Source organism: Canis lupus, chromosome X (assembly GCF_011100685.1).
Source record: "Canis lupus familiaris isolate Mischka breed German Shepherd chromosome X, alternate assembly UU_Cfam_GSD_1.0, whole genome shotgun sequence".
Classification (NCBI taxonomy): domain Eukaryota; kingdom Metazoa; phylum Chordata; class Mammalia; order Carnivora; family Canidae; genus Canis; species Canis lupus.
Window position 1 is genome coordinate 13,030,431 of NC_049260.1, and position 27,777 is coordinate 13,058,207.

The 27,777-nt window shown below is 38.6% G+C and overlaps 1 protein-coding gene and 1 non-coding gene across 4 annotated transcripts in view; one reads left to right on the forward strand and one right to left on the reverse strand.

Annotated features, from left to right (window-relative positions):
- Window positions 1-27,777, forward strand: part of TXLNG (taxilin gamma) — a 55,884-nt gene that overhangs the window by 19,722 nt on the left and 8,385 nt on the right. The window contains exons 2-7 of one of the 3 annotated variants that reach the window (XM_038586900.1): window positions 8,619-8,922; window positions 12,496-12,587; window positions 17,965-18,135; window positions 19,453-19,647; window positions 22,942-23,061; window positions 24,583-24,657. In XM_038586900.1, coding sequence (XP_038442828.1) covers window positions 8,619-8,922; window positions 12,496-12,587; window positions 17,965-18,135; window positions 19,453-19,647; window positions 22,942-23,061; window positions 24,583-24,657 — 957 coding nt within the window. The remainder of the gene's footprint in view (window positions 1-8,618; window positions 8,923-12,495; window positions 12,588-17,964; window positions 18,136-19,452; window positions 19,648-22,941; window positions 23,062-24,582; window positions 24,658-27,777) is intronic. The other 2 variants (XM_038586901.1, XM_038586902.1) reach the window with 2 other exon arrangements.
- On the reverse strand, window positions 22,046-22,152 carry LOC119868573. The gene has a single exon (XR_005386566.1). It is a non-coding gene; the product is annotated as a U6 spliceosomal RNA (small nuclear RNA).

Consider the following 27,777-nt stretch of genomic DNA (forward strand, 5'->3'; position numbering starts at 1 on the left):
ATTGGTGCAGAGGTTGCTTAACATTCTCTCTCCCTCTCCTTCTGCCCCTCCCACCCCCGAAAAAAGAATATAGGCATATTGTGGAGAGATGTACTCCAGAATCTAATTATATTCTAGTGCACAGTAATATATCATTTTATCTGTTAAAAATTAAAACCCCTAATTTCATTTCATTCCTTTGTTCTAACACAGTGAAACAGACTACTATTTAAGGAGCCATCATTATGTAATATATATTTTAAAGGCTTTGGTCCAAAATGGTTAAAACAGAATTTTGAGATGAATGATTGATGCAGTGTTAATGTGTGGAAAAGTTTGCTATCCAGAATAATGCTTTGAAAGACTAAAATAGCTTTAGTATATAAACTATTTTAAATTATTTATACAAAGCTAAAGTCACTTTTCTGATTTAAAAAATATATGAAACCCCCACCAACTCCATCCACCTATTTAAGAAAACAAAAAGGCACATGAAAATGTAAATGTTGTAAGTTTGTAAAATTTGTATTTGGAAATGTAAAAACCTCTCAAAATACTGGATAGGTTTATATTTTGAGGTATTAAGATTCATATTTTAAAAATCAACTAAGGCTGATAGCTGGTCTTGAGAGAGAGTATTTTTGGTACCTTTCAGTATTTCCTCAGGCAGTTCTTCCTTCACTGGCTCCCACTGGGTCTGGCAAGCATGCACTCCTGTCCTCACATTCCCATTTGGTGGTTGACAACTCTTAGGGCTAATTATTAGAAACATAGAGTTGAAGGGATTTTTAGAGAGAATTTAGTTTATGCCATGACGCAAAAAGTAGGGGCGCTTGCTTGGTTCAGTTGGTTAAGTGTCAGAGTCTAGATCTCAAGGTCGTGCGTTCAGGCCCCAAGTTGGGCCAAAAAAGTAAAACAACAACAACCCAATGCCTTAAATAATCACTTAAAATTATTTAAAGATATCCCTACCCCCAAATTAGTCCTGTCTTACCTCCCTAAATTCCAGAGTTAATCACTGCTAAAAATCTTAAAGCTCTTTCCCAATGTTTTCCTAATTTCATGCTAGTATATGTAGCATGCTATATATTTTTAGACATCATTTAACTTCTTAGGTTTATTTTGTAACTGCATGAGAGATCTGTTTGACTTTTCATTTTTCAAGGCCAATGTATGAAGTGTGAGAGGAGTTGTGTAATGAAGAAAACCTAGGCTCTTGAGTTTGACAGACCTGGTTTTGAATTATTTGAATTCCTTTTATTGACTTTAATATGATCGTGGGCAAGTTATTGCAACTCACTGTTTCATTTTCCTTATCTGGGAACAGTAAGACTCACCTCTCAGAGAGGAAGGTTAAATGGGGTAATAAAGGAACCTGCATGTTCTGAAGGTTTCCTTTACCTACTTGATAAATTTTTCCAAGACTCTTTGGGAACCCAAGGCAAGCTACACTCTCTCCTCAGGAAAAGGCATAAATGTGCATAATCTTTCCCAACTGCTCCCTCTAAAGGGCCACCCTGGCCCTCAGTGGCAAGGACTGAGTGATTTCTGCTTTTAACACATGGCCTGGCACTGGTTGAAGACATTCGATCTCATTTAAGCAGATGGTAGTTGAAATAATTAGGAAGTGAATGTGGGTGTTGGCTTTTTGTTTTTGTTTTTTGTTTTTTTAGATGAGTGGTAGTAAAGGAACAGCCATTACTAAAAATATTGAAGCCCTTTAAACAAAATAAGTGAAAGAAATAGGGCTCTTTAGCTTCAATAATATCTGAGAGAGCATAAATGAAAGTATTAAACTTTAAAATTATTCAAATTTACAGAGAAGGGAAAGAAACTTATTTAAATGCTTTTTTACCTTTGCAAAAATTTCTATAATAGCTATTCTTTGAGACACCTGGGTGGCTCAATGGTTGAGCGCCTGCCTTTGGCCCAGGGCATGATCCTGGGTGCAGGGATTGAGTCCCACATCAGGCTCCCTGCATGGAGCGTGCTTCTCCCTCTGCCTATGTCTCTGTGCCTCTCTCTCTGTGTCTCTCATGAATAAATAAATAAATAAATAAATAAATAAATAAATAAATAAATAAATAAATTCCCACAATTAATGGTGAACTGGTGGCTATCCATTTTGAAGGCATCTTTTTTTCACTTAAGGAATCATCTTAGCTCCAGGTATTTAGACAGTGGAAGGAAGGTTGAGAAATCTATCTTTTGACAGGAGGGGAGTGGCTAGGGTGGGGGTTGTTGGGGTTTAGGGCTCTAAACAACAAAATACTGCTGTGGCAGGATGACCTGCTCTCTCTAGTGTCTTTCAGGCTCTAAGAGCTGTGTGTGCTACTTATGACTGTAGACCATAAACAAAATAAAAATGTGATAGTTCTTGCTTTATGATTTTCAGGGAAAAGTTCGAATAGAAATTTATCTTAAAACTACTTATTGTTGATTTCATTTTCATTTGAGGTTGGAATTTCAATAAACATTTCCTCCTTAGTTTTCCTAATGTTAGGTACTATATTACTCTATTCATCTTGATATTTTTTGTTTTTTAAAAGACCAACAAACTGTTATGAATGTCTCTAACTTGAAAGACAAAAACAGGCATGCTATGAAAGCTTGGTGTCTCCTCTTCTCCATTGCCACTTCCAGTTTCTCTCCATTAGTGTGTTTCTTTGTATCCTTCCAGAGATTGTATAGGATTCCCACTCATAAACTTAAACAACCACCCCCTCACATACACCCAAATCTTGGCATACAGTACATAGTATAGGGCATTTTTCTTTTTCCTCTTTTGGCGTATCCTTACAGATCAGTAATTATACAACTACCTTCTTTTTTTAATAGGTGCTGTAGTACTTCATTGTATTGATGTACCACAGTTGATCTATCTAGTCCATTATTTTGGTGGGGGTGTGTGTAGTCTTTATTATTTATTCAATTTTTTTGTTTTATTTATTCATTTTATTTTATTTTTTTATTTTTAAAGATTTTATTTATTTATTCATGAGAGACACACACACACACACACACACAGAGAGGCAGAGACATGGGCAGAGGGAGAAGCAGGCTCCATGCAGGGAGCCTGACTTGGGACTCGATCCTGGTTCTCCAGGATCACACCCTGGGCCAAAGGCAGATGCTAAACTGCTGAGCCACCCAGGGATCCCCTCTTCTATGATTTCTTGCTTCATATTGTTTGCCCATTTTTGTTGGGTTGTGGATCTTAACATTGTTTATTTCATTTGAGTATCCATTTGTGTTAAATTAATTTTGGGGCCGCCTGGGTGGCTCAGTTGACCAGCCTACTCTTGATTTGGGCTTTGGTTATGATCTTGGGTTGTGGGATGGAGCCCCATGTCTGGCTCTGTGCTGGGCATGTAGCCTACTTGGAATTCTCTCTCTTCCTCTGCCCCTGCCTCCTCCCATGCCTCTCACTCTCAAATAAAAAAAAAATAATAATTAATTTTTTTTTATCTTGGGGCAACTGGGTGGCTCAGCAGTTGAGCTTCTGCCTTCAGCTTGGGTCATTATCTCAGGGTCCTGGGATTGAGTCCTGCATCGGCTCCCTGAGGGGAGCCTGCTTCTTCTTCTGCCTGTGTCTCTGCCTCTCTCTTTGTGTCTCTTGTGAATAAGTAAATAAAATCTTTAGGGATGCCTGAGTGGCTCAGAGGTTGAGCATCTGCCTTTCGCTCAGGGCGTGATCCTGGGGTCCAGGATCGAATCCCACATCGGGCTCCCTGCATGGAGCCTGCTTCTCCCTCTTCCTGTGTCTCTTCTTCTCTCTGTGTGTCTCTTGTGAATAAATAAATAAAATCTTAAACAAAAATTACAAAATCTTTTAAAAAATTTGTTTTTGTGCTCGCTTCGGCAGCACATATATTTAAAAAAATATTTTTTTAATCTTAAATGACTGTAGAAAGTTTAATAAAATTTTATTTAAAAAAAATTTTTTTAAGATTTTTATTTTACTTATTCATGAGATACACAGAGAGAGGGAGAGAGAGGCAGAGACACAGGCGGAGGGAGAAGCAGGCTCCACACAGGGAGCCCGACGCGGGGCTCGATCCCGGGACTCCAGGATCATGCCCTGGGCCAAGGCAGGTGCTAAACCGCTGAGCCACCCAGGGATCCCCCAGAAATTTTAATAAAATTTACATATGTTGAGGAGCCTGGGTGGCTCAGTGGTTGAGTGTCTGCCTTTGGCTCAGGTCGTGATCCTGGGGTCCTGGGATTGAGTCCTGCATTTGACTTCCCACAGGGAACCTGCTTCTCCCTCTGCCCATGTCTCTCATGAATAAATAAAATCTTTTAAAAAATTTACATATGTTCTGTAATGCTTCCACTGTTCTTAGTATGAACAGTTACTGAATTTTTTTCAATTCCAAGAGTAATAAAAATTCATGGTAGTTAAACTAGGAAATATAGGGAAGGAAAAAGAAACACCACCCATAGTTAAACTGTTTAAAAATAAACATTATTAGGGTGCCTGGGTGCCTCAGTTGGTTAAGTGACTCTTGATTTCAGCTCAGGTCACAATCTCAGGGTTGTGAGATTGATCCCTTTGTCCACCTCTGTGCTGCAGATGGAGCCTGCTTAAGATTCTCTCTCTCCCTCCTCCCTTCCCCCACTTTGTGTTCTTTCTTGCTGTCTTAAAAAAAAAATTTCCTCTCCCTCTCTGCTTCCTCCTTCTAAAAATAATAAAATAAAATAACCTTTATTAATATGTAAATGTATTTTCTCCCAACATTTTTTTTCTTAAGATTTTATTTTTACAAAATCTCTACACCCAGCATGGCACTCATTTTTATGATCCCAAGATCAGAGTCACACGCTCTAGCAACTGAGCCAGTCAGGTGCGCCTCCTCCCAACACTTTTTTTTTTTTTTTTTTTTAAGATTTTATTTATTCACTCATGAGAGACACAGAGAGAGGCAGAGACATAGAGGGAGAAGCAGGCTCCTCGCAGGGAGCCTGATATGGGACTCGATTCCTGGACCGGGGTCCACAACCTGAGCCAAAGGCAGACTCTCAACCACTGAGCCACCCAAGTGCTCCCCTCCCAACACTTTGTGTGTATGTACATACATGCATTAAATACACATGTGTATATATGAAACATGGGTGCGTACTGTTTTGCAATTTGTTTTTATTTATTTTTAAATTATTTTTGCAATTTGTTTTTATATAGTATTTGGCAGGGGGCATCTCTACCCACTACTAAATAGATTTCTGTTAGATGGCTGGGCCAGAACAAGGGTGTTTGTATAGTAGACAAAGTGTAGTCGTGAAGCGTTGTATCGTTGTAGTTAAAAGTGGACTCAGAAACCAAACGGCCAGGGTTCACATCTTTGCTCTGCTGTTTACTCATTGTGATCTTTGGCAGCATACTTAACTTTACTGTGTCAGTTTACTCATCTGTAAAATGGAGATGATAATAGTACTTGTGATATTATTGTGAGGCTTATGTTAGTGAATATAGGAGAGTGCTTACACTTGTGTCAGGATGTAGTATTTGCTGTATAAATACTAGCTGCTGCTGTTTATACAGGAAATTATACCCAACGAAAGGCATTCAGAATGGGTATCAGAGTAGAGTAGGAAGTTGTATTTGCCATGTAATATAGAAGTCTCTGCTTTAGGGAGGTGAGGGCTGAGAAATAATTTGTAATTTAAAGTTGTTGGCCTGAGGGGCACCTGGGTAGCTCAGTCATTTAAGCATCTGCCTTCATCTTAGGTCTCGATCCTGGGGCCCTGGGATCAAGCCCCGTGTTGGGCTCCCTACTCATTGGGGAGCCGCCTCCTCTCTCTCCTCCCTGGCTTGTGCCCTCTCTCACTATCTCTGTCATTATCTCTGTCTCTCTGTCTCAAATAAATGAATCTTTAAAAAAAAAAAAAAGTTATTGGCCTGAGAATTTGCTTCATATCATGTCCCAGTGCAGAGCCTCAAGTAGGTTCTTGAACAGATAGTCCTTACAGTAGACAAATTGGGGCCTGCTATTTTTTTTTTAAGATTTTATTTATTTATTCATGAGAGACACAGAGAGGCAGAGACACAGGCAGAGGGAGAAGCAGGCCCCACGCAGGGAGCCTGACGTGGGACTAGATTCCGGGTCTCCAGGATCACACCCTGGGCTGAAGGTGGCGCTAAACTGCTGAGCCACCTGGGCTGCCCGGGGCTTGCTATTTCAGCAGTCCAGCTAGACCTGGGCTTATTCATAAACAAAGATTTAGTAGCACCAAAGTTGGTCTTTCATTAGCAAGTATGAAAAAATACATCAAAACTAGTTGCACAGGAGAGAAGGGAAATGTAATACTGTCTTGCTTCTTTTTCTCTAACTTCTGTAGTAATGTTTAGGTACTTTCCATGGCTTGTTTTCAGCCATTTTGGTCCCTTCTGTTCTTCATCAATTGGCAGTTGAGTGTCTTTTATGCATAAGCTTTGCTGTCTAGGAGGATATGTATAGCAAATAAGTGATAATGTAATGTGTGTGACAGGAGCTGAGAAGTGAAAATGGAGTGTCTGGAAAGACCAAAAAAAAAAAAAAAGCAGTAGTATTAATAACTGAAGATAGAGAATGATAAAATAGAAGGACAGCATGAGATGTGATGGTTATATACTCTACACATTAATTCAGTGTCCTTAATGTCCTTAATTCAATGCCACCAGCTACTATTGTGAGTTAGGTAAACATTTGATCTTTCTAGTCCTTCAACTTTTTTCTATGATGGTTGAAATTGACCTATATGCCTTTAATCTGAAAGCCAGAGTAACTTATAATTAAATCTATGACATTTTGAAATAGGTGAATATATTTTGCCTTTTCTCAAATTGAAAGAACAGTGATAGAAAGCTCTAGCAAATTATACATCTGATAAGAGACTTGTATCTGGCATATATAAAGAACTCCTACAACTCAATAATAAAATTACAAATAACCTAGTTAATAAAAGGGCAAAGGATCTAAATAAACATTTCTCCAAAGGAGGTATACAAATGGCCAATAAGCATATGAAAAGATTCTCAACATCATTAGTCATTAGATGAGATACCTTCACACTGTAGTGGCTGCAATCAAAAGGACAGGCAAAAACAAGTGTTGGTGAGAATGTAGAAATAATGGAACCCTAACACACTGATAATAGGAATATAAAATGGTGTAGTCACTTAGAAAAACAGTTTCACAGTTCCTCAAAAGGTTAAACAGTGACCCTGTGACCCAGCAGTTCCACTCCTAGGTATATACCCTGCAGAAATATAAACATGTCCACAGAAGGACTTGTACATCAGTGTTCATAACAGAATTATTCATAATAGCCAATAGTTGGAAATAATCAAAATGTCCCATTAACTGATGAATGGTTAAATGTGGTATATCCAGGGCAGCCCGGGTGGCTTAGCGGTTTAGCACCCCCTTCAGCCCAGGGCCTGATCCTGGAGACCCAGGATCGGGTCCCACGTCGGGCTCCCTGCATGGAGCCTGCTTCTCTCTCTCCCTGTGTCTCTCATAAATAAATAAAATCTTTAAAAAAAAATGTGGTATATCCAAACTATGGAGTCTTATTTGGCAATAAAGAGAAATAAAGTAGTGATACATAATACAACATAGATGAACCTTGAAATCATGCTATGTGAAAGAAGCCAAACATAAAAGGCTACAATTATCTGAGTTTGGGATCCCTGGGTGGCGCAGCGGTTTGGCGCCTGCCTTTGGCCCAGGGCGCGATCCTGGAGACCCGGGATCGAATCCCACATCGGGCTCCCGGTGCATGGAGCCTGCTTCTCCCTCTGCCTGTGTCTCTGCCTCTCTCTCTCTCTCTCTCTCTCTCTCTCTCTGTGTGACTATCATAAATAAATTAAAAAAAAATTTAAAAAAATTATCTGAGTTTATTTATGTGAACTGTTCAGAACAATTAGTTGCCTAGGATTGAAGGTAATGGGAGGGTTTCTTTTTGAGGTGACAGGAGTATTCTAAGATTGATGATGGTGGTGGTTGCACAACTCTGTGAATATATTAAAAACCAGTGGGGAAAGAATGTATGCTTCTAAGAATAAAAGTCTTTTTTTTTTTTTTTTTAAGAATAAAAGTCTTGTTGAAGAAGGGACAGTCAGTCATTACTTCATCCTGTATTCCATTGGTGGGAACTTCACATGGGAGTTCCACTTAGGTATAGAGGGCTGGGAAGTGGAGTCCCAGGCTGAGCATTTGTCCAGCAGTGCCAGCTCTAGAGGATATTGGAGGAGCATGGGTTTTTGCTGGATAGCTAGTGAGCCATCTCTGCTGTACCATTTCATCAAGGATAAGAACAGAATAATTAATGTTCATAACTTAGAGGATGATTTTACTTCTAAGATGCTTATTATTTTAAGTGGTGAATTTTTGTAGGGAAATAAGTTTAGATTTACAACTAAATGGCTTTTCTCACTTCCTATGGTACCATTTAGTTGTGTGATTTGTTTTAACTTTAATTTTCTTATACTTTATAGTTATGTCCCTTCTCTGAAACTTAAAAATATTTACATCAATTTTACAAATACTAAGAAAGAAAAAAGCTGTCAACCTTTGGTGTGTCATAGGATGTAAACATTAATCACATTTGATATAACTCCTCTTTGTATATTTTTTCTTTTCCTCTTTTCCCTCTAGTTTGTGATTGGCACAATGGAAGAAGCTGGAATGTGTGGGTTAGGGGTGAAATCAGATATGTTGCGCAACTCTCAATCGAATGATATTCTTCAACATCAAGACTCAAATTGTGGTGGCACAAGTAACAAGCATTCATTGGAAGAGGATGAAGGCAGTGATTTTATTACAAAGAACAGGAGTTTGATGAGCCCAGCATACTGCACACAAAAGTCAAGAGAGGAAATTCCTGGGCGAGAAGCTCGAATAGATCCGCCTGACGGTCAGCAGGATTCAGAATGCAACAGAAACAAAGAGAAAACTTTAGGTAATAATCTGTGCTCAGTGGTTGGATATTTTTTCTTTTTTTGGACATTTTTACGTGCTGCTCTTTTTACTTCTGTTTTCTGCAGCACAGGTGATTATGAACATAGCCACTGTTGAGGTAAATGTTGTTTAGCTAATAACATTTATTGTCTTCAGTGGGGTCAGTCTGCGTATCTACTGCATTTTGTGCAGGAGACAAAGATAGTAGAGTAGGAAGTTGTTTTCTCTGAATAATCAAGAATAGGCTTTCTTGACAAAATTGGGGGCCAACTTGACAGAAGTAGTATTTGACTTGCCTTGTTTGCATCTTTAGTGTAGTCTGAAATTTACAGTATATATTTATTTGATTGTTTTATTAAAAATTTAGTCATAACACTTGAGAGACAACATAATGTTATCTGTAGTTCAGAAAGTGGGTTAAGACTGGCTTTCAAAGGTATGTTTTCTTTCTCCTGCTGTGTTTGAGATTTAGGACTAAGAAAGTAATATGTTAAGTCTTGTTATGAAATCTGAAATCCCCTTTTATTTTAGCCTTACTCATTGCTCTTAAATTTTTTATACTTAGTATACCTAAGATTAATAGTGTTTGATTTAGATGGTTTTCTCTATAGAATTGTCCTTATTAAATCTATTTCCTGCTAACTTGGAAAACCTAAAAATTATAGAAATACAAGAAATAATTCTAATTCCTTACAAATAAATTTCTTCAAAATCAGCAGCCCCAATTACATGTGTAAAAGCAGATGGAGTCTTAAGTTACACACAGTCGGGCACCTGGCTGGCTCACTTGGGGAGCGTGACTCTTGATCTTGGGGTTGTGAATTTGAACTCCATTTAGGTGTAGAGTTTTTTGTTTTTGTTTTTGTTTTTTTGTTTTTTTGTTTTTTTTTTAGATTTTATTTATTTATTCATGAGAGACACAGAGAAGCAGAGACATAGGCAGAAGGAGAAGCAGGCTCCATGCAGGGAGCCCGATGCGAACTTGATCCCGGGACTCCGGTATCATGCCCTGAGTCAAAGGCAGATGCCCGACCGCTGAGCCACCCAGGCGTCCCTAAAGAATCTTTAAATAATTTTTTTTTTTAAGATTTTATTTGTTCATGAGAGACACAGAGAGGCAGAGACATAGGCGGAGGGAGAAGCAGCTCCTCAAGGGGAGCCCAATGTGGAACTCGATCCCTGGACCCCGGAATCACACTGAGCTGAAGGCAGATGCTCAACCACTGAGCCACCAGGCACCCCCAAATTTTTTTTTAAGTTGTGCATAATGTTACCACGTGACCCAGCAACTCTACCTCTAGGTATATACCCAAGAGGGTTGAAAACCCACATGTCCATGCAAAAATGTGTACATGAATGTTCATGGCAGCCTTTTTCATAATAGCCAAAAAGTTGAAATAACACAGTTATCTATCAACTGATGAATGAATAAACAAAATGTGGTATATCTGTATAATGGAATATTACTCAGCTACAAAAAGGAATGAAGTAGTGATAACATCCTACATGGGTGAATCTTGAAAACGTGCTAAATGAAAGGAACCAGACACAAAAGGCCACATAATAGGATTCTCTTTTATATGAAATGTTCAGAATTAGCAAGTCCATGGACACAGAAAGTGGCATAGTGGTTGCCAGGATCCTGGTTGGGGAGCAAGAGGGAGAGACTGCTAAAGGATATGAAGTTTCTTTTTGTGGTGATGAAAATGTTCTGGAATTAGGCAGTGGTGATGGTTGTACAACTTTGCAAATGTACTCCATTGTACACTTTTAGATTAAAAGGGTGAATTTTATGGTATGTGAATTGTGTTTCAAGAAAACCTCAGATGGAAAATATGAGTTTTACAATCTTGGTTAAGGGCACCTGGATGGCTCAGTCAGTTAAGTGTCTGCCTTCCGCTCAGGTCATGATCCCAGGGTCCCGGCTCAGCAAGGAGCCTGCTTCTCTCTCTCCCCCTTGCTCCTCCCCTCTGCTCATTCTCTCTCTCTCTGTGTGTGTGTGTGTGTGTGTGTGTGTGTGTGTGTGTGTCAAATAAATAAATGAAATCTTTTTTTTTTAAGATTTAATTTATTTATTCATGAGAGACACACACAGAGAGAGGCAGAGATATAGGCAGAGGGAGAAGCAGGCTCCATGCAGGGAGCCCGACGTGGGACTCGATCCCGGGACTCCAGGATCATGCCCTGAGCCGAAGGCAGACGCTTAACCGCTGAGCCACCCAGGGATCCCGAAATCTTTAAAAATAAAATAAAGTCTTGGTTAAAAATTGCAGTTTCACTATGGTTACTTCTAATCATGTTTAATAATCATGTTTAGCCATCTCTTTCAGAATTCTTATTGGCCTTGGGCTGTAAATGAGAGGTTTTGTTACTGAAATTTTGTGTGGGTAGGAAGGTGTTCTACTTTATTATTTTTTTTAAAGATTTATTTATTTGTTTGTTTGTTTATTTATTATTTATGATAGAGAGAGAGAGAGAGAGGGGGCAGAGACACAGGCAGAGGGAGAAACAGGCTCCATGCCAGAAGCCTGACGCGGGACTCGATCCCGGGACTCCAGGATCGCGCCCTGGGCCAAAGGCAGGCGCAAAACCGCTGAGCCACCCAGGGATCCCCGGTGTTCTACTTTAAAGTTTGCATTTTTTCCTCATAGCAGTCTCTCTACCATGTACCAAAGTCCTTTAATATATCTTTTTAAGGGGCACCTGGGTGGCTCAGTGGTTGAGCATCTGCCTTTGGCTCAGGTCATGATCCCGGGGTCCTGGGATCGAGTCCTGCATCAGGCTCCTTGCAAGGAGCCTGCTTCTCCCTTTGCCTGTGTCTCTGCCTCTCTCTCTCTCTCTCTCTCTCATGGATAAATCTTTAAAAATATATACATATGTATTTTTTAAATGAAATATCCTACATATAAGAGTAAACACTTTAAAAAATAAAAATGATTCCTTAAGAAGTAAAATATTTTCACTTATTTTGAAAGGCCATTTGTCCTCTATTTCAGCCACCTGCTTCTCCCTGCCAAAACGTTTTAAAAGTACTGTTGCTGGCTCCTCCTGTGGGGAAAAGAATTTATGTTGACATCCTTTTATTTACACTACACTTGGTTAACACACAGAATGTGCTTACTAAATCATCAGAAGTTATTTAAATTACTTATAGAAAAGATACATGTCACAAGTGATTATGTGCATCTTAGATCGAGAATACCAACTGAAATTCCCTTTGAACTTGCTTCTATATTTGTACTCGGTTAGGAAGCTTTTAAAAATATTCTGCCCTTTGTAACTTGCCCTTTGTCTTAACTTGGACATCAATGGTTAAGCAAGGGAATTTTTAAGCCTTCAGCAAGAGTTCTTACAAATAGCTAGCGGTATTAGTGAAGAAATTTGGGGTGGGGGTGGGAAGGGAGAGGTTCCTGCTAATCCAGAATTTAAAAATAGCTTTCTTAATTTAGCTGATAAATCTCTTATGTCTAGTTAACAGGCACAAATTATTTTACTCTACATGTTAGAACATAAGTATTATGTAGAATTTACAGTTTAGATTTGATCTCATTCTTCTTATCTTGTTGATCATCAGGAAAAGAAGTTTTGTTATTGATGCAAGCCCTAAACACCCTTTCGACTCCAGAAGAGAAGCTGGCAGCTCTCTGTAAGAAATATGCTGATCTTGTGAGTATTAAATCAAGGCAGTAAGGTTCAAATGAAATAACAGCAAAATGTGTATATACTTGATAAGTATAAAAAATATGTGTATATGTGTATATACTTGATAAGCTTTAAAAAATATTTTCATATAGCTTTAGATGTAAAATTATATTGTATTCCAGAATCGAAGAGGGGAATGTCATTTCTTGGGGCTTTTTGTTGCTTGTATGACTTCATTATATAGGCTGATACATACATATAGGACATTATAATGCTACAATATGGCATCGATTTTCTAAAACTCAGTTTTAGAATGAAAAGGCTGACTTAGAAATACCCTGTTGTGATGCTTTAGATGCTAGTCAGGGTGTAGTGGTTCCTGTATTTAACTTTTCCCAAGGGAATTCTAGAGATAAAGGTTCTACCCATTGTGATTGAAATTGTGAGTTAGATGAAATAGTCTACTAAAACAATACTGTGTCTCAGGAAATATTTATTTCACATTTACTATGTGCCAGACATTTCTTTTTCCATCTTCTAAAGAAACTGACCTCATTTGTTCTGGGCCTTTGTTATTTCAAGTAGCATTAATTCTCTTTTTAAAATTATGAAAGAAGTCTCAACATGGAAACCCTGCCATCCTCTTTAGGTTGAAGAATGGGGAAATCCTAGAACCCTTTGAAGTTAGGGTTGTGGGAAACAGAATGAGTAGTAATATAAATGCTAAAAGTAATAATGCCTTTTGTGAAAAACTTGTATGAATTATTGACATTTTTTATGCATTTTCATCTGTTGATAAAGCAGTTATTCCATATCATAAATACTACTTTTTGTCATTGGGCAGCTCTAAAAATGAGTTGTTTATTTATTACTCAAAGAATTGTAGTTACTCTCCCTTCATGTGTGTATACCCCCACGTAGCTGGCATTTGGCAGCCTAGCACCTTCTATTCAGAGCAGCAGGAAACCCTGTGCGTCAGTATAAATGGCCTAGAACAGTCACAAATACAAAGATGGAAGAAAACACAATGTCGTCAGATTGCTGGTTTTAGGCAAGGAACTCTTCTACTATCTGTGAAAGACAGTCCCTACTGGTTCCATCCACATGAGATCCTGCGAGAAGTGGTAGAAAAAGAAGACAAGAACAAAAGGAAAAGAAAAGAAGAATAAAAGACAAAAAGCAGCATAGAGGGTGTTAGCTGGCTACTTGACCGGGTATTGTGGCAAGTCAGACAGCCATGAATAGATTAGAAGAAGAAAGCAAATAGTTCGCTGGGGCAGTCTTCATATTTACCCATATCATGGTCACATTCTGATTCACTGGGTCAGGGTTAGGGCCCGAGAGTCTGTATTTTAACAAGCTCCCAGTTGATAATGTTGATGCTGTTAGCCCTTAGATCACACTTTGTAGCAGGCATCTAGGCTGTTATTGGTTATGGCTTTTATTTTGTGTATGTAGAGGGTAGGTATGGTTAGTTTTAAGTACCAGTAACAATTGCTATGTTCATTTTAGAATGTGTGACACATAGATGACTTGCCTAGTAGTAACCTCTCTTTGAATTTGATGTGTGCTGAATGTATGAAGGACAGATGTGTACCATTTTCAGAAAATGTTCTAAAGTTTTATTTCTTAAAACAGCATTCATTTCTTTTAAAAGGTAGAGTATATAGGTATATAGCAGTGAAACCATCAATAGTAGCCTTTTCCTAAGAATTATTTATTTAGAAAACTTCCCTTTCGCCGTCACTGTCCTCTCCCCTTTTTGTGACAGCATCATCTGACATCACTGGTCCTTTTGGCATGAATAAGTAGAAAAGTCCTATAGAGTAGGTGGTATGGCATGTTGTGCTGTAATTGGGATAATCCATTGGGGAGACCTTGTGGCCTCTACATTTACCAGATAACATGGGTTTTTGAAATCCTCACATTTCACTTGCTAAGTGTGGATACCATTAGGTTTGTAACACGATTCTTAAGGACCTGTTATAGTGCTATTCTTTCCCATTCCTGAGTCAATTTGTGTAGATTACTATAGTGTAATAATAAATCTTGATATCTGCTGGGGTATGTATATAGTCTTAATACTCTTTCTTAGAAGCATCTTAGCTATTCTTGGCTCTTTATAAAATTTTAGGTTCAACTTACTGGGAAAAATTGGGGGAAAAAAACAGTTGACAATTTAGAAGAGCATTTCATGGAATCTATTATTGGTGTATTTTTTTTTTTAAGATTTATTTATTTATTTATTTATTTATTTATGATAGACATAGAGAGAGGCAGAGACACAGGAGGAGGGAGAAGCAGGCTCCATGCCGGGAGCCCGACGTGGGACTCGATCCCGGGACTCCAGGATCGCGCCCTGGGCCAAAGGCAGGCGCTAAACCGCTGAGCCACCCAGGGATCCCTATTATTGGTGTATTTGCGGTAGAATTCCCTTCCTCATGAAGTGAATGGAATGTAAATAGTGTATATCCTGGGGCACCTGGCTGTCTCAGTTGGTGGAGCATGCTTGGTCTCAGGGTTGTGAGTTTGCACCCCATGTTGGATGTAGAGATTACTTAAATAAATAAATCTTTTTTTTTAAATGTATATTCTTATGGGAAAGAAATTAGTTTCTTACATACCATACACAATGATTAATTCCAAATGAATTAAGGATTTAAATGTAAAACTTAAGCTTTAAAATTTTAGATATTTATATTTATTTAGATACATTAATATTTTTGTAAACTTGGGTTAAGGGATTTTTTAAAAGATATATTTATTTTAGAGCAAGAGCAGGGGAAGGGCAAAGGGGCGGGGGAGAGAGAACCACATGCAGACTCTCAGCCGAGTGCTAAGCTTGATGTGAGGCTCGATCTTATGACCCTGAGACCATGACCTGAGTGGATATCAAGAGTCTGACACTTAACCCACTGAGCCACCCAGGCACCCCAAGGGAAGGATTTCTTATAACACAAAAAGCAGTATCAAAGAAAGGATTGCAAAAATTGGCTATGCTGAAATTAACTTTCTATTCAGCAAAAGACACTTCAAAAGACCATAAGAAGACATATTAAAAAACTGGGAAGAACATATTCTAACAAATACAACCAACAGAATATTTAGTTTCAAGAATAAGGAATCCCTACAAATGAGTATGAAAAGAACAACTCAGTGGAAAACTGGGCAAGAGACATGTAAGAGAGATTTTATATAAGTAGAAAAACACGAAGATACAAAGATACCTAAACATAAAGGTACATAAACTTATAAAGAGATGTTCAGCTTTATTAGTGATCAGGGAAATGCAAATCTGGACTGCAGTGAGATGCGATTTTATGTCTGTTGTAGTGGCATAAATTAAGAATTCTGATTGTACTTAGTTTTGGAGAGGATGTGCATCTATCTACATGATCTCTCTCTCTCTTTTTTTTTTCTGTCTACATGATCTCTTATAAGTCACTGATGGGAGAATAAGTTTGCCAGCCACTATGGAAAACAGTTTGGCATTGTCATGTGAAACAGAACATTAATCACTGCCTAGCAGTCCCACTCTTAGGTTTGTACCCAGAGAAATTCTTGTATGTGTATACCAGGAAACTCCTAGGACAGTGTTCGTATCATTTTAAGTAATAAAGTCTGGAAACAACTCAAATGCCCATTGACCTGAGAATGGATCAGTAAAGCATATTGTGTGTGGTATATTTTTTATGTGAAATATCCTACAACCGGTGGGCCAAATCTAGTGAGTCCTGTTTTTGTACCGCCCACAAGGTAAGAATGGTTTTACATTTTTAAAGTATTTAGAAAAAGAAGACAACGATGCACCAGACACGTACATGGCCCACAAAGCCTAAAACACTTACTTTTTGGCCATTTACAGAAAAGGTTTGCTGTCCCCTGATCTGTGCCAACAATTTGGATGGGTTGTAGCAATATAATCTACAGCTTTGCTGTCCAAGATGGTAGCCATTCGCTTACATATGGCTATTTAAGCTCAATTTAAATTCAAGAAAAAATTCAGTTCTTCAGTTGCACTAGCCACAACAAAGTCAAAACAACTGAAACCAAAACGATTCTTTTAGGACCACACGCTAAGGAGATAAAAAGAGAAGAGCAAAGGAATTGTGAGCTTGGGATTCAGGATTGTGATTACCCTGAGTCCAGGAGGGCAGAGGGAGTTGCAGCTCTCAATGGAATTACAGATAGTGTGTACAGACTGGAAGCTTCTTGGAACTGTGCTACAGCCCACAATCATTGTTAAGATTACTTTGCAAAAGTATTAGAGAAAAAAATTATTTTTCCTGCAGGAATTTCTGTAAGGACATTTTTAAGAGCTGTAAGCATCTGGCCTGTATGTATGCTTGGTGTATTTTGATAGGCCACAAGGTGTCACTCTTGCCCTTGAAATTCACTCCGCTCCTTTCCTTCTGTGAAAGGTTAGTAGGGCCGCCTTAAACTGTCATTGTTGATTTAACCTTGAAATACACTCATTTGTTCCAAACCTAAAATTGCAGCAATTCCCCTGTCTTACAAAGAAACCTGAGTGCTGCTTATAAAAAGATAGGGCGCTCATGTGTGCGCGAGCTGGGGGAGGGATGTGGGCAGAGATAGAGGAAGAGAGAGACTTGTAAGCAGACTGCACACCTAGTGTGGAGCCTGATGCGGGGCTCGATGTCACAACCTTGAGATCACAACATGAGCCAAAATCAGGAGTCAGACACTTACCCTGCTGAGGCCCCCAGGCGCCCCAGTGCTGCTTATTCTAATTTGGAGGACCATTTCAACAGAGCAGCCTGTGTGTGTTTTTCACAAATGTAAAACACGATACTGTTGATTTCTAAAGTTTTTCCAAAAAACATTTTAAAATTTTTATTTATTTTTTTTAAGATTTATTTATTTATTTATTCATGATAGACACAGAGATTGAGAGAGAGGCAGAGACACAGGAGAGGGAGAAGCGGGCTCCATGTCAGGAGCCCGACGCGGGACTCGATCCCGGGACTCCAGGACCGCGCCCCGGGGCAAAGGCAGGCACCAAACCGCTGAGCCACCCAGGGATCCCCTTTTTTAAAATTTTTAATAAGAAAATAGAATAAGAGGTGCCTGGCTGGCTCAGTCGGTAGAGCATGTGACTTGACCTCGGGGTTGTAAGTTCAAGCCTCACTTTGGGGGCAGAGTTTACTTTAAAAAATGGGTTAAGATTGGCTTCCTTTTCTCTTACCCTAAATTATTTGCTTACTTACCTATCACAACTGGAAGAGAGAGAAGGTTGACAGAGTAATATGGCACAAAATAATTTAAATAAAATATATTTGGCTTTTGAAAATGTGTTCCATAGTTCTTACTGTAGTTCCTCCAGCCATAACTCAAAGGTTTTCATTGTACTTCCTGATTGTAAAGTACTTATTAATTTTAGCTGGAGGAAAGCAGGAATGTTCAGAAGCAAATGAAGATTCTGCAGAAGAAGCAAGCCCAGATCGTGAAAGAGAAAGTTCACTTGCAGAGTGAACACAGCAAGGCTATCTTGGCAAGAAGCAAACTAGAGTCTCTTTGCAGGGAACTTCAGCGTCACAATAAGACTTTAAAGGTTAGTTGGTTCACTTTTATGTTTTTCAGGAGGGACTGACACTGACTTACCTTGTTCTATAATCACTGTGTACCTATTTGAAATAAATCTTGTCACTACATGGAGACAGATACCAACCACCTTACTACTCTTTTGCTTGGCCTGATGCTTCTTAATGAACCTCATACCTGGTCATGGGGAATCTAATTGAGATTGATGTTTAAAGCACAGCTTACTTGCCTGGAGCCCTGGCTTAGGAAGCTCAGAGTTGCCAGTTTTCTGCTGAGCACTGAGGTAATTATCATGTATGAGAAGCTGAGTTGAAACAGACTTGAAGCAGAGACTGAGTCTGTGGAGGGAAAACACCCATTGAGCTTCTTGGGGGCTGTTCATAAGCTGCATTGCCAAACCACCCTTGCCTGCCCCCCAGTACCCAGTGGCGAAGTACTTTTAGAATGACACTTAAATGATGGCTGAATATAAAGGAAGAAAGAGCAGGTATCCAAAGATTAATTGATGCCAACAGGGGGAGAAGGAAAAAGAGCCAGAGACTTGGAGGCAGGCCTGTCTTCATTTACAGCTTTGGTATGATTTCGACTGAGCAGTAGCTCCCATTAAACTGCTCCAGCATAGCAGATGTCCAAGGTCCTAGAATATAGGAACACCCAGGAAATGGATGTTTACCTACTCTGGGAGCTGTTAGTTTTCTCTTTGCTTTTGAACCCTTGGATTTAAATATTCATTAAAGTAGGTGGTATTTTTTTCCTATAGAAAATCAACATTTTGATTAGACTGATAGCCATTTAAACATGTAAAACTTGTATCTTTTAACTGTTAAAACTTTTAACACTGGTATCTTTGGCAAGTGATGGAAGTAAGGTTTTCAAGACACGGATTCCTTTAGTCCCTTGCCTTGTAGGGATTTAGGTGTAACCCAGAAAGTAAGCTGCAGGAAGGGTCTCTCTCGTCAGGCAGATTTAAGATGCTTTTGTGTAACTGGTGAGGAGAGTATTTGGGAAACTACGGTGGAGAGCTGGCCGTGTGGCAAGCTCTTTCAGTAAAATGCATTGAGTTAAATGTATTTATTTATTTTCAGGATGATGAATTTTAGATTGACAGGTGGCACTCATTTTCCAGCAGGGCAGTTTGCATCTCTGATTATCTACTTAAGAAAAGCTGCCTGCTTATTAAATGAGCATCTTCTGGTCAAAGGAAAGGAATGGTAGTTCAGAAGCAACACTTCAGGGTAGCAATAACAACCCCCATAGCAGCAGCTTCTTTTACAAGCATCTTCTCTATAGGTCTATACCATTAACAGAAATTATTTTGGATAATAAGGAAGAAAATATGCAGCAGGCACGAGAGGAGGAAGAAAGACGTAAAGAAGCCACTGCACACTTCCAAATTACTTTAAATGAAATCCAAGCCCAGCTGGAACAGCATGACCTACACAACGCCAAACTCCGTCAGGAGAATATTGAACTGGGGGAGAAGCTAAAGAAGCTCATTGAACAGTATGCCCTGAGAGAGGAGGTAAAGCCGTTTTATTGCTTTAGACAGCTTCTCATTATTAGCAAGAACTTTTCATCATTTGGTATCAGAGGAAAACTCCCGTCATGGAATATTTTAGAACTTTTATATCTGCATAGTGGACATTGGGCTTTTCTTTGGAAAAACTCAGCCACTGGGAACAGGAGTCTTGGGGGTCATCACTTAGATAGCTGAGGAGTCCATACATTTGGGTAGGTGAGGCAGTTTCTTAAAGACGTGTTAAGTACTACTAGTCTTCCACTTGATATTAGAAGATGGTGTTCTTTTTTTTTTTTTTTTTAATTTTTATTTATTTATGATAGTCACACAGAGAGAGAGAGAGGCGGAGACATAGGCAGAGAGAGAAGCAGGCTCCATGCACCAGGAGCCCGATATGGGATTCGATCCCAGGTCTCCAGGATCGCGCCCTGGGCCAAAGGCAGGCGCCAAACCGCTGCGCCACCCAGGGATCCCAGAAGATGGTGTTCTTAGCATACAAATTTTTCTCCTTATCTACACTAATAATGAATAAATATTTGGCCTCCAAATAATGCTGTAACTCAGACATCGATGATAATCTGTACAGTCTACATTACCGTTGTATTACACCTTTGTTTTAATTTTTTTTTTTTTTTGAATGGGGGTTTTATACTATTTGGGAGGAAAAATAGAACCTATTTCCAAGCTCTCATACCCATTGAAGTAAAGTTTATTGGAACGATCCATGCCTGCCAATCTTGGTCATTGGCCTCCAATTAAGACTTTTTCAAGCTAGTTGGAAAGTTCAGAGGTAGTGTCTATTAAAAGCAAATAGGCAATAGCCTTTTTTTTTTTTTTTAAGATTCCTCATTTTTAGAGGTCAGATGGACAGAATTAGAGGCATCAGACTTTAAATAGTGCATTCGCTGCCTTTGAAGTTAGGGAAATATGCTTTTATGTGTGTTGTAACCCTATGTAAGTAGATTAAAATAGCTGATTAAAGAAAAAAAAAAGATTGGTACCTCTATGGGTTATTGTATCCAGTTTTGAAGGCAAACTTTAGATCATACTAACTTAGAGTCTTACATTCAGACCTTCAAAAACTTATTTTTGAGAAAGAGCGAGTGAGAGAGAACAAGAGAGAGCACAAGAGTGGGGAGGGGGCAGAAGGAGAGGAAGAAGCAGACTCAACTGTGCAAGGGAGCCCGGCACGAGCTTGATCCCAGGACCCTGGAATCATGACCTGAGCCGAAGGCAGATACTTAACTGACTGAGCCACCCAGGTGCCCTAAAGATTGTTTATTATTTAAGAGAGAGAGAGAATCTCAAGCAGACTCCCTACTGAGCAAGGAGCCCAACCTGTGGCTCGATCTCATGACCCCAAGATCATAACCTGAGCCAAAAATCAAGAGTTGGAAGCTCGACTGACTGAGCCGCCCAGGCGCCCCTAAAAACTGTTACTGAAAAGATTTTCTTTTTAATCACTCTTCTCTGCCTTGTGCTTTTTTTTTTTTTTTTAATGGAGAATATAGACTTAAAAGTAGAGAATATGTCATCTGGTTTTAGCAGATGAAACCATAGTTTCAGCTTTCTTCCCATCACCCTGCCGTTGGTTATTTTGACACAACCTCATGGTGTCCTACTATTCTGTTCATATATATTTGAGGGTGTACCTCAAAAAGATAAGGATTTTTTTTAAAGCACAACCACAATATGATTTTCACACCTAAAAAAGTTAACAGTAATTACTTAATGTTAAATATCGAATCATTGTTCAATTTTCTGAAGTCCCCCTTGCATGCCTTTTTTTTTTTTTAAGCTGTTTCAATCAAGGTCTAAATAAAGCCCATCTGTTTCACTGGTTGATTGATCTTGAGTCTGTAACATAAAGATTTCCTCTTCATTCTTTTTTTTTTCTTACAGAATGTTTATTGAAGGAACTTTTTTATCTTAGAGAATAAATTTTTGTATTAGATTATAAAGCCCTCCATTTTCCCAAAATTATTCTTTTGGTTTTGTTTCATATGACAGTCTGGGGCAGCCTGGGTGGCTCAGCGGTTTAGCGCCGCCTTCGGCCTAGGGCGTGATCCCGGAGACCCCAGATCGAGTCCCACATCGGGCTCCCTGCATGGAGCCTGCTTCTCCCTCTGCCTGTGTCTCTGCCTCTCTCTCTCCTCTCTGTGTTTCTCATGAATAAATAATTTTTTTTTAAAGTGACAATCTGCCACATCATAGATGTAGAAAACTTGAAAATTATGTATGTTTAAATCACATTGCATGTGAGTCTTGTTTTTTATTTAAATTCAACATATATATAGAATATATATATAATGTGTACATATAGTACACATTAGTTTCAGATGTAGTATTCAATAGTTTATCAGTTGCGTATAACACCCAGTGCTCCTCACATCACATGGTCAAAAATATGGAACACTTCACAAATGTGCATGTCATCCTTGTGCAGGGGCCATGCTCTGCTTCTCTGTATTGTTCCAATTTTAGTATATGTGCTGTCGAAGTGAGCACAAATCTTACTTATTTTGGATGTTATCAAATGTTCTTTGGTCAGGAAGAGTTACTCTTTCTACATCTGAGAAGGGATGTTCTCATGACTTTATTGCACATAAATAACCACTGAACAATTTCATTTGGAAATTATAATGACGTTTTACCAAATCTCTAACACGTGCTGAGCACTGGGTACCTTACCCAGCATAACCACTGCACTGGCTTAGACCACTCTGCATTAGAGCATGATTCCCCCTCACTCAGAGGGGGGCGCTGAAACTCAGCAAGGGGAATGGCTTCCCCAGGCCACACACTAGCCAGGATTTGACCTGGGGCCACTCCAACTGTCATGTGACAGCATGCTGCCTCCAACTGAGAAATTTGGGGAAATTTAAAGGGAAGAGAAAGATCCAGGAATTACTGCGTCTAGTCTGTGAGTTGAACAGTTTGATCTCCTCATCCATCTTTTTCTTGATACACTTTGAGCCTCATTTTCCATTGTAGGGCAGAAATAGGAAGTACAAGTATATGGCTGATGAAGCTCCTTGACAGCCCACCTCCAAAAGGGAGAAGGGGGTACAGGATAGTAGCAAGAAGGCTCCCTTACTGCAAATGTAGTGTAGGAGGGCTTGCAAGGTGAAGGAAAGCACATGCTTCCGCAAGCACGGGGACCCAGTGTCCTTGGCTGTGGTGGTATAAGCAGGAAAAGCAGTGTGATAATAAGCAAAGTTTTGTAACTTGTGCTGTTTGCTCATCATTGTGTTCCTTTTTCATTAAGTGATGGAAGAAATTTTACTTCTCCCATAGCATATTGATAAAGTATTCAAACATAAGGAATTACAACAACAGCTTGTGGATGCCAAGCTTCAGCAGACGACACAGCTAATAAAAGAAGCTGATGAAAAACATCAAAGAGAGAGAGAGTTTGTAAGTTCTCTTTCTTAAAAAAAGATTTTTTTTTGTCAAAATTATAATCAAAGCCATTTTAAAACATTTAAACTTCTATTATTTAAACTTAATATAGTACCTGGGTCATGCTAACTGGTTTTTTGTTCTAGACTGAGAAGGGCATGTGTGTGTTAGAAAGTATTTTTTTGTTGTTGTTTTGTTTTGTTTTTATACAGAAGATACACTGGAGAGATTAGACCAAGTTAGTGGAAAGATCTGCACTCATTTGACTTTTTTGTGGTTATTTCACTTCTTTTGTGTAATGGTCACCATGTTCAAGAACTATACCAATATTGAGCACATCACATTTGGCAGTTCAATTTAATATCAAGCTTACCAAACACTGGTCTCCTGTATACTGTTATATTTTGTTCCAAACAAATAACTTGAAACTAGGGAAACTATTTGTCTACTTACTCTGGTATAATTTTCTGATAAAATTTTAACAGAATTCTCTATGCCTAATCACTCAGCATCGTTCCCAGAGTGTATGTTCAGACTATATTGCCTGTCAGTAATTGTGAATACAGTGGAATCTCATTGGGTATGTATATTTAACATCTGCAAATTCAGCTTTATGTACTTAACCAAAAAAAAGTGAGAAGTGATTATGGCAATGAGGACTATTCATCCAGCTTTCACTCAAGTAGTGTAGGCTTTGAGGAGAGCCTGGTATGAAGACTCTGTGAGTGGCCCTCATGCTGTGAACTTACCATGTTGAGTGTGAGTCTAGGCTTAAAAGAGACCTATTTTTCATACAGCACAATCCTTCTGCGAGAACTAAGTATCCTGTGCGTAATTGAAGAAACAGTTGTTCTTTCCAAAGTGGGAGTATAAGTTTCATACAGTCACACACATGTACATAGATTGCATGTATATACTTTGTAGTTGGTATAATGACTTTTTAGGGCTTATTTGGACTATGTGTGACATTTTACTTCAGAGACTGAATTTCAGCAGTTGCTTATTACTATGCAATTTCACTATATAATTTTCTTAAAAACCCAGTGTATAAAAGCTTTCATCCACTTCTCCCTTTCTATTTAAGAAGTGATCAGAAACTGGTCTCTGATTTCATTGCCTTGCTCTGTATCCTTTCACTCTGCCTCATCTTGACTCTCAAGGAGTAGAGTGGCTTTCTAGTCACCTAGATGATGTCAAGATTCCTAGTCACGTTTTCTGCTAATACCAGACTTCTAATTATTTTCACCTGAAACATAACAATTTAGTCTCGAGTTTTGTAAACCTATTCTTAGGTTTCCAGGGTACTCTTTCTAAGCAGTAAAAGATTATTCCAACATTTCTGAGTGTTAACAAGTGGAACAGATTGAAGATAATAGGTAATGAACAATTGATATAACTGAAAGTTTTATCTATAGACTTGTAGTTCTTGCTAAAATAATGAGTGGAAGGATTAAGCCTAAGTCTCTCTCTGGTCATTTGACATAGTCATATTTGTAATTACTATTAGTATTTTGCCAGAATGTTTCTGTTTTCTAGTTATTAAAAGAAGCAACAGAATCGAGGCACAAATATGAACAAATGAAACAGCAAGAAGTACAACTAAAACAGCAGGTAACTTGACAGCAGGGGATAGTAGCATTTGTTATTAAAAAAACAACAGCAACTATGGCTCATTTGATATATACCTTGAATCTTCTCTAAGATGCTTGTGCTTGTTCCCAGCCAGAACTGAGAGTGGATCATGTGTCCCTCTTGGAATTTCCCTCTTAGTTTAGGGTGACCAGCTTATTCTGATTTGCCCAGGACTTTCCTGGTTTTAGCACTGAGTCCCGTGCCCCAGGAAACACTTAGGTCTCAGGCAGACTGGGACGGTTGGTGATGCTGTCTGCAGTGTCCCCTTTCCAATATCCCAGGTATTTCCTCCCTTTCTCAGTCTCTTTCCACGTGTGTCTGTTAATTTCCAACTAAAGAAAAACAAATATTAAGATTATAGCTCTTTTGTATTAAGTTGAATTATATGAAATTGCTGATACTCCTTTGACCTACTAAAATGGCAGTTTCATACAGTTGAACTTAAAATCTTCAGAATTTTGTGCTGTGAGCACATAACCTACTTTAAAGACTGCCTATTAACTGCCATACAGTTCTAGTCTCAGAGCTGTGGAGATGGTGATTTTAATGGCGGCTCTCCCTACTTTTTCTTTTCTAAGTATATGATACATTATTGTTAAGTATAGTCACTGTGCTGTACATTAGATTCTCCAAACTTACTCTTTTTATAACTGAAAACTTGTACCCTGTGACCATCATCTTCAGATTTCCCCCTCTCATCAGCCCCTGACAACTACCATTCCACTTGCTGTTTCTAGGGGTTTGGCTTATTTTTAGATTCCATATATAAGTGAGATCATACAGTGTCTGTTCTCTGGCTTATTTCACTTAGCATAATCCCTTAAAGGTCCATCCTGTTACAAATGACAAGATTTCTTTTTTTTTTTTTTTTAATGGCTAAATAATACTCCATTGTGTGTGTGTGTGTATATATATATATATATATCACAGTTTCTTTATCCATTCATCTGTTAGTAAGCACTTAGGTAGTTTCCATATCTTGGCTGTTTTGGATATTGCTGGCAATGAACACAGAAGTGTTCATATATATCTCTTTCAGATAGTGATTCTATCTCCTTCAGCTATATAGCCAGAAGTAGGATTCCTAGATTACACAGTAGTTCTATTTTTATTTATTCATTTATTTGTTTTAAAGATTTTATTCATTCATGAGAGAGACACAGAGAGACACAGGCAGAGGGAGAAGCAGGCTCCACACAGGGAGCCCGACGCAGGACTCGATCCCAGGTCTCCAGGACCACACCCTGGGCTGAAGGTGGCGCTAAACCGCTGAGCCACCCGGGCTGCCCCAGTAGTTCTATTTTTAATTTTGAGAAACCTCCATATTGGTTTTCATAGTAGCTGTGCCAACTTACCTTCCCACCAACAGTGCGTAAGAGTTCCCTTTTCTCCACACCCTTGTCAGTATTTGTCATCTCTTGTCTGTTTTATAATAGCCATCCTAACAGGTGTGAGACGACATCTCATTATGGTTTTGATTTGCATTTCCCTGATGAGTAGTGGTATTGAGCACCTTTTCATGTTCCTGTGGGCCATTTGTAGGTCTTTGGAAAAATGTTAATTCAAGTCTTCTGTCCATTTTTTAATTGGATTATATTTGTTTTTTTGCTATTGAATTGCATGAATTCCTCATCTGTTTTGTATATTAATCCCTTATCAGATGTGTGGTTTGCAGTTATTTTTACCTATTCCATGGGTTGCCTTTTCATTTTCTTGATTCTTTTGCTCTGCAGAAGCTTTTTAGTTCACTGTAGTCCCACTTGTTGAGTTCTGCTTGTGTTGCTGGTGTTTTTGGTATCATAGCCAAAATTTCTGAGACCATTTTCAAGTTTTTTACTTATGTTTTTTTTCTTCCAGGAGTTTTATGGTTTCAGGTCTTATGTTTAAGTCTTTAATCTTTGCGAATAGTATTAAGACAGGCATCCAGTCTTCCAATGCCATTTATTGAAGAGACTATCCTTTCATTATTGAGTATTCTTGGCTCCCTTCAAATATTGGTTGACCCTATTGTATGGGTTTATTTCTGGGCTCTCAACTCTGTTCCTTTGGTCTGTGTCTGATTTTATGCTGGTAGCATACTGTTTTGATTGCTTTAGCTTTGTGGTATAGTTTGAAGTCAGGGAACATGGTGCCTCCATCCAGATTTGTCCTTTCTCAAGATTGCTTTGGCTATCCCAGCTCTTTGTGGTTCCATTCAAATTTTAGGATTTTTTTTTCTATTTCTGTAAAAGTACCATTGGGGTTTTGATAAGGATTAAATATAGATGGCTTTGGGTAGTGTGGACATTTTAATAATATTAACTTCTGATCCATGAACACAAGATATCTTCCACTTTGTATTCAAATTTTTTCATCAGTGTCTTAGTTTTCAGTGAGTAGATTGATTTATATCCTTGGTTAAATTTATTTCTAAGTATTTTATTCTGATGCTATTGTAAATAGGGTTTTTAAAATTTCTTTTTCAGATATTTTGTTAGTGTATAGAAATGAGACTGATTTCTGTATGCTGGTTTCACATTTTGAAACTTTAATAAATTTTTTTGGTGGAGTCTTCAAGATTTTCTATATATAAGATCATGTCACCAGCAGACATTACAGTTTTATTTTTTTCCTTTCTGATCTGGATGCCTTTTATTTTTCTTGCTTAATTGCTCTGGCTAGGAATTCCGTGTTAAATTGAAGTGGTGAGGGTGGGAATCCTTGCCTTGTTCTGATCATAGAAGGAAAGCTTTAAACCTTTCACTGTTGAGTACGATGTTAGCAGTGGGTCTATCATGTATGGCCTTTATTACATTGAAGTATGCTCCTATACCCAGTTTGTTGAGTATTTATATCGTGAATGGATGTTGTATTTTGTCAAATGCATTTTCTGTACTTTATTGAGATAATCTCATGATTTTTCTCCTTCATTAATGTAGAATGTCACATTTATTGCTTTGTGTATGTTGAATGATCCTTGCATCATCACAGGGATGATGTTAATGTGCAATTGAAATTGGTTTGCTAGTATTTTGGTTTTTTGCAACTATATTCATCAGGGATGTTGGCCTATAGTTTTCTTCTGGCATCCTTATCAGGCTTTGATACCAGAGTGAAGGC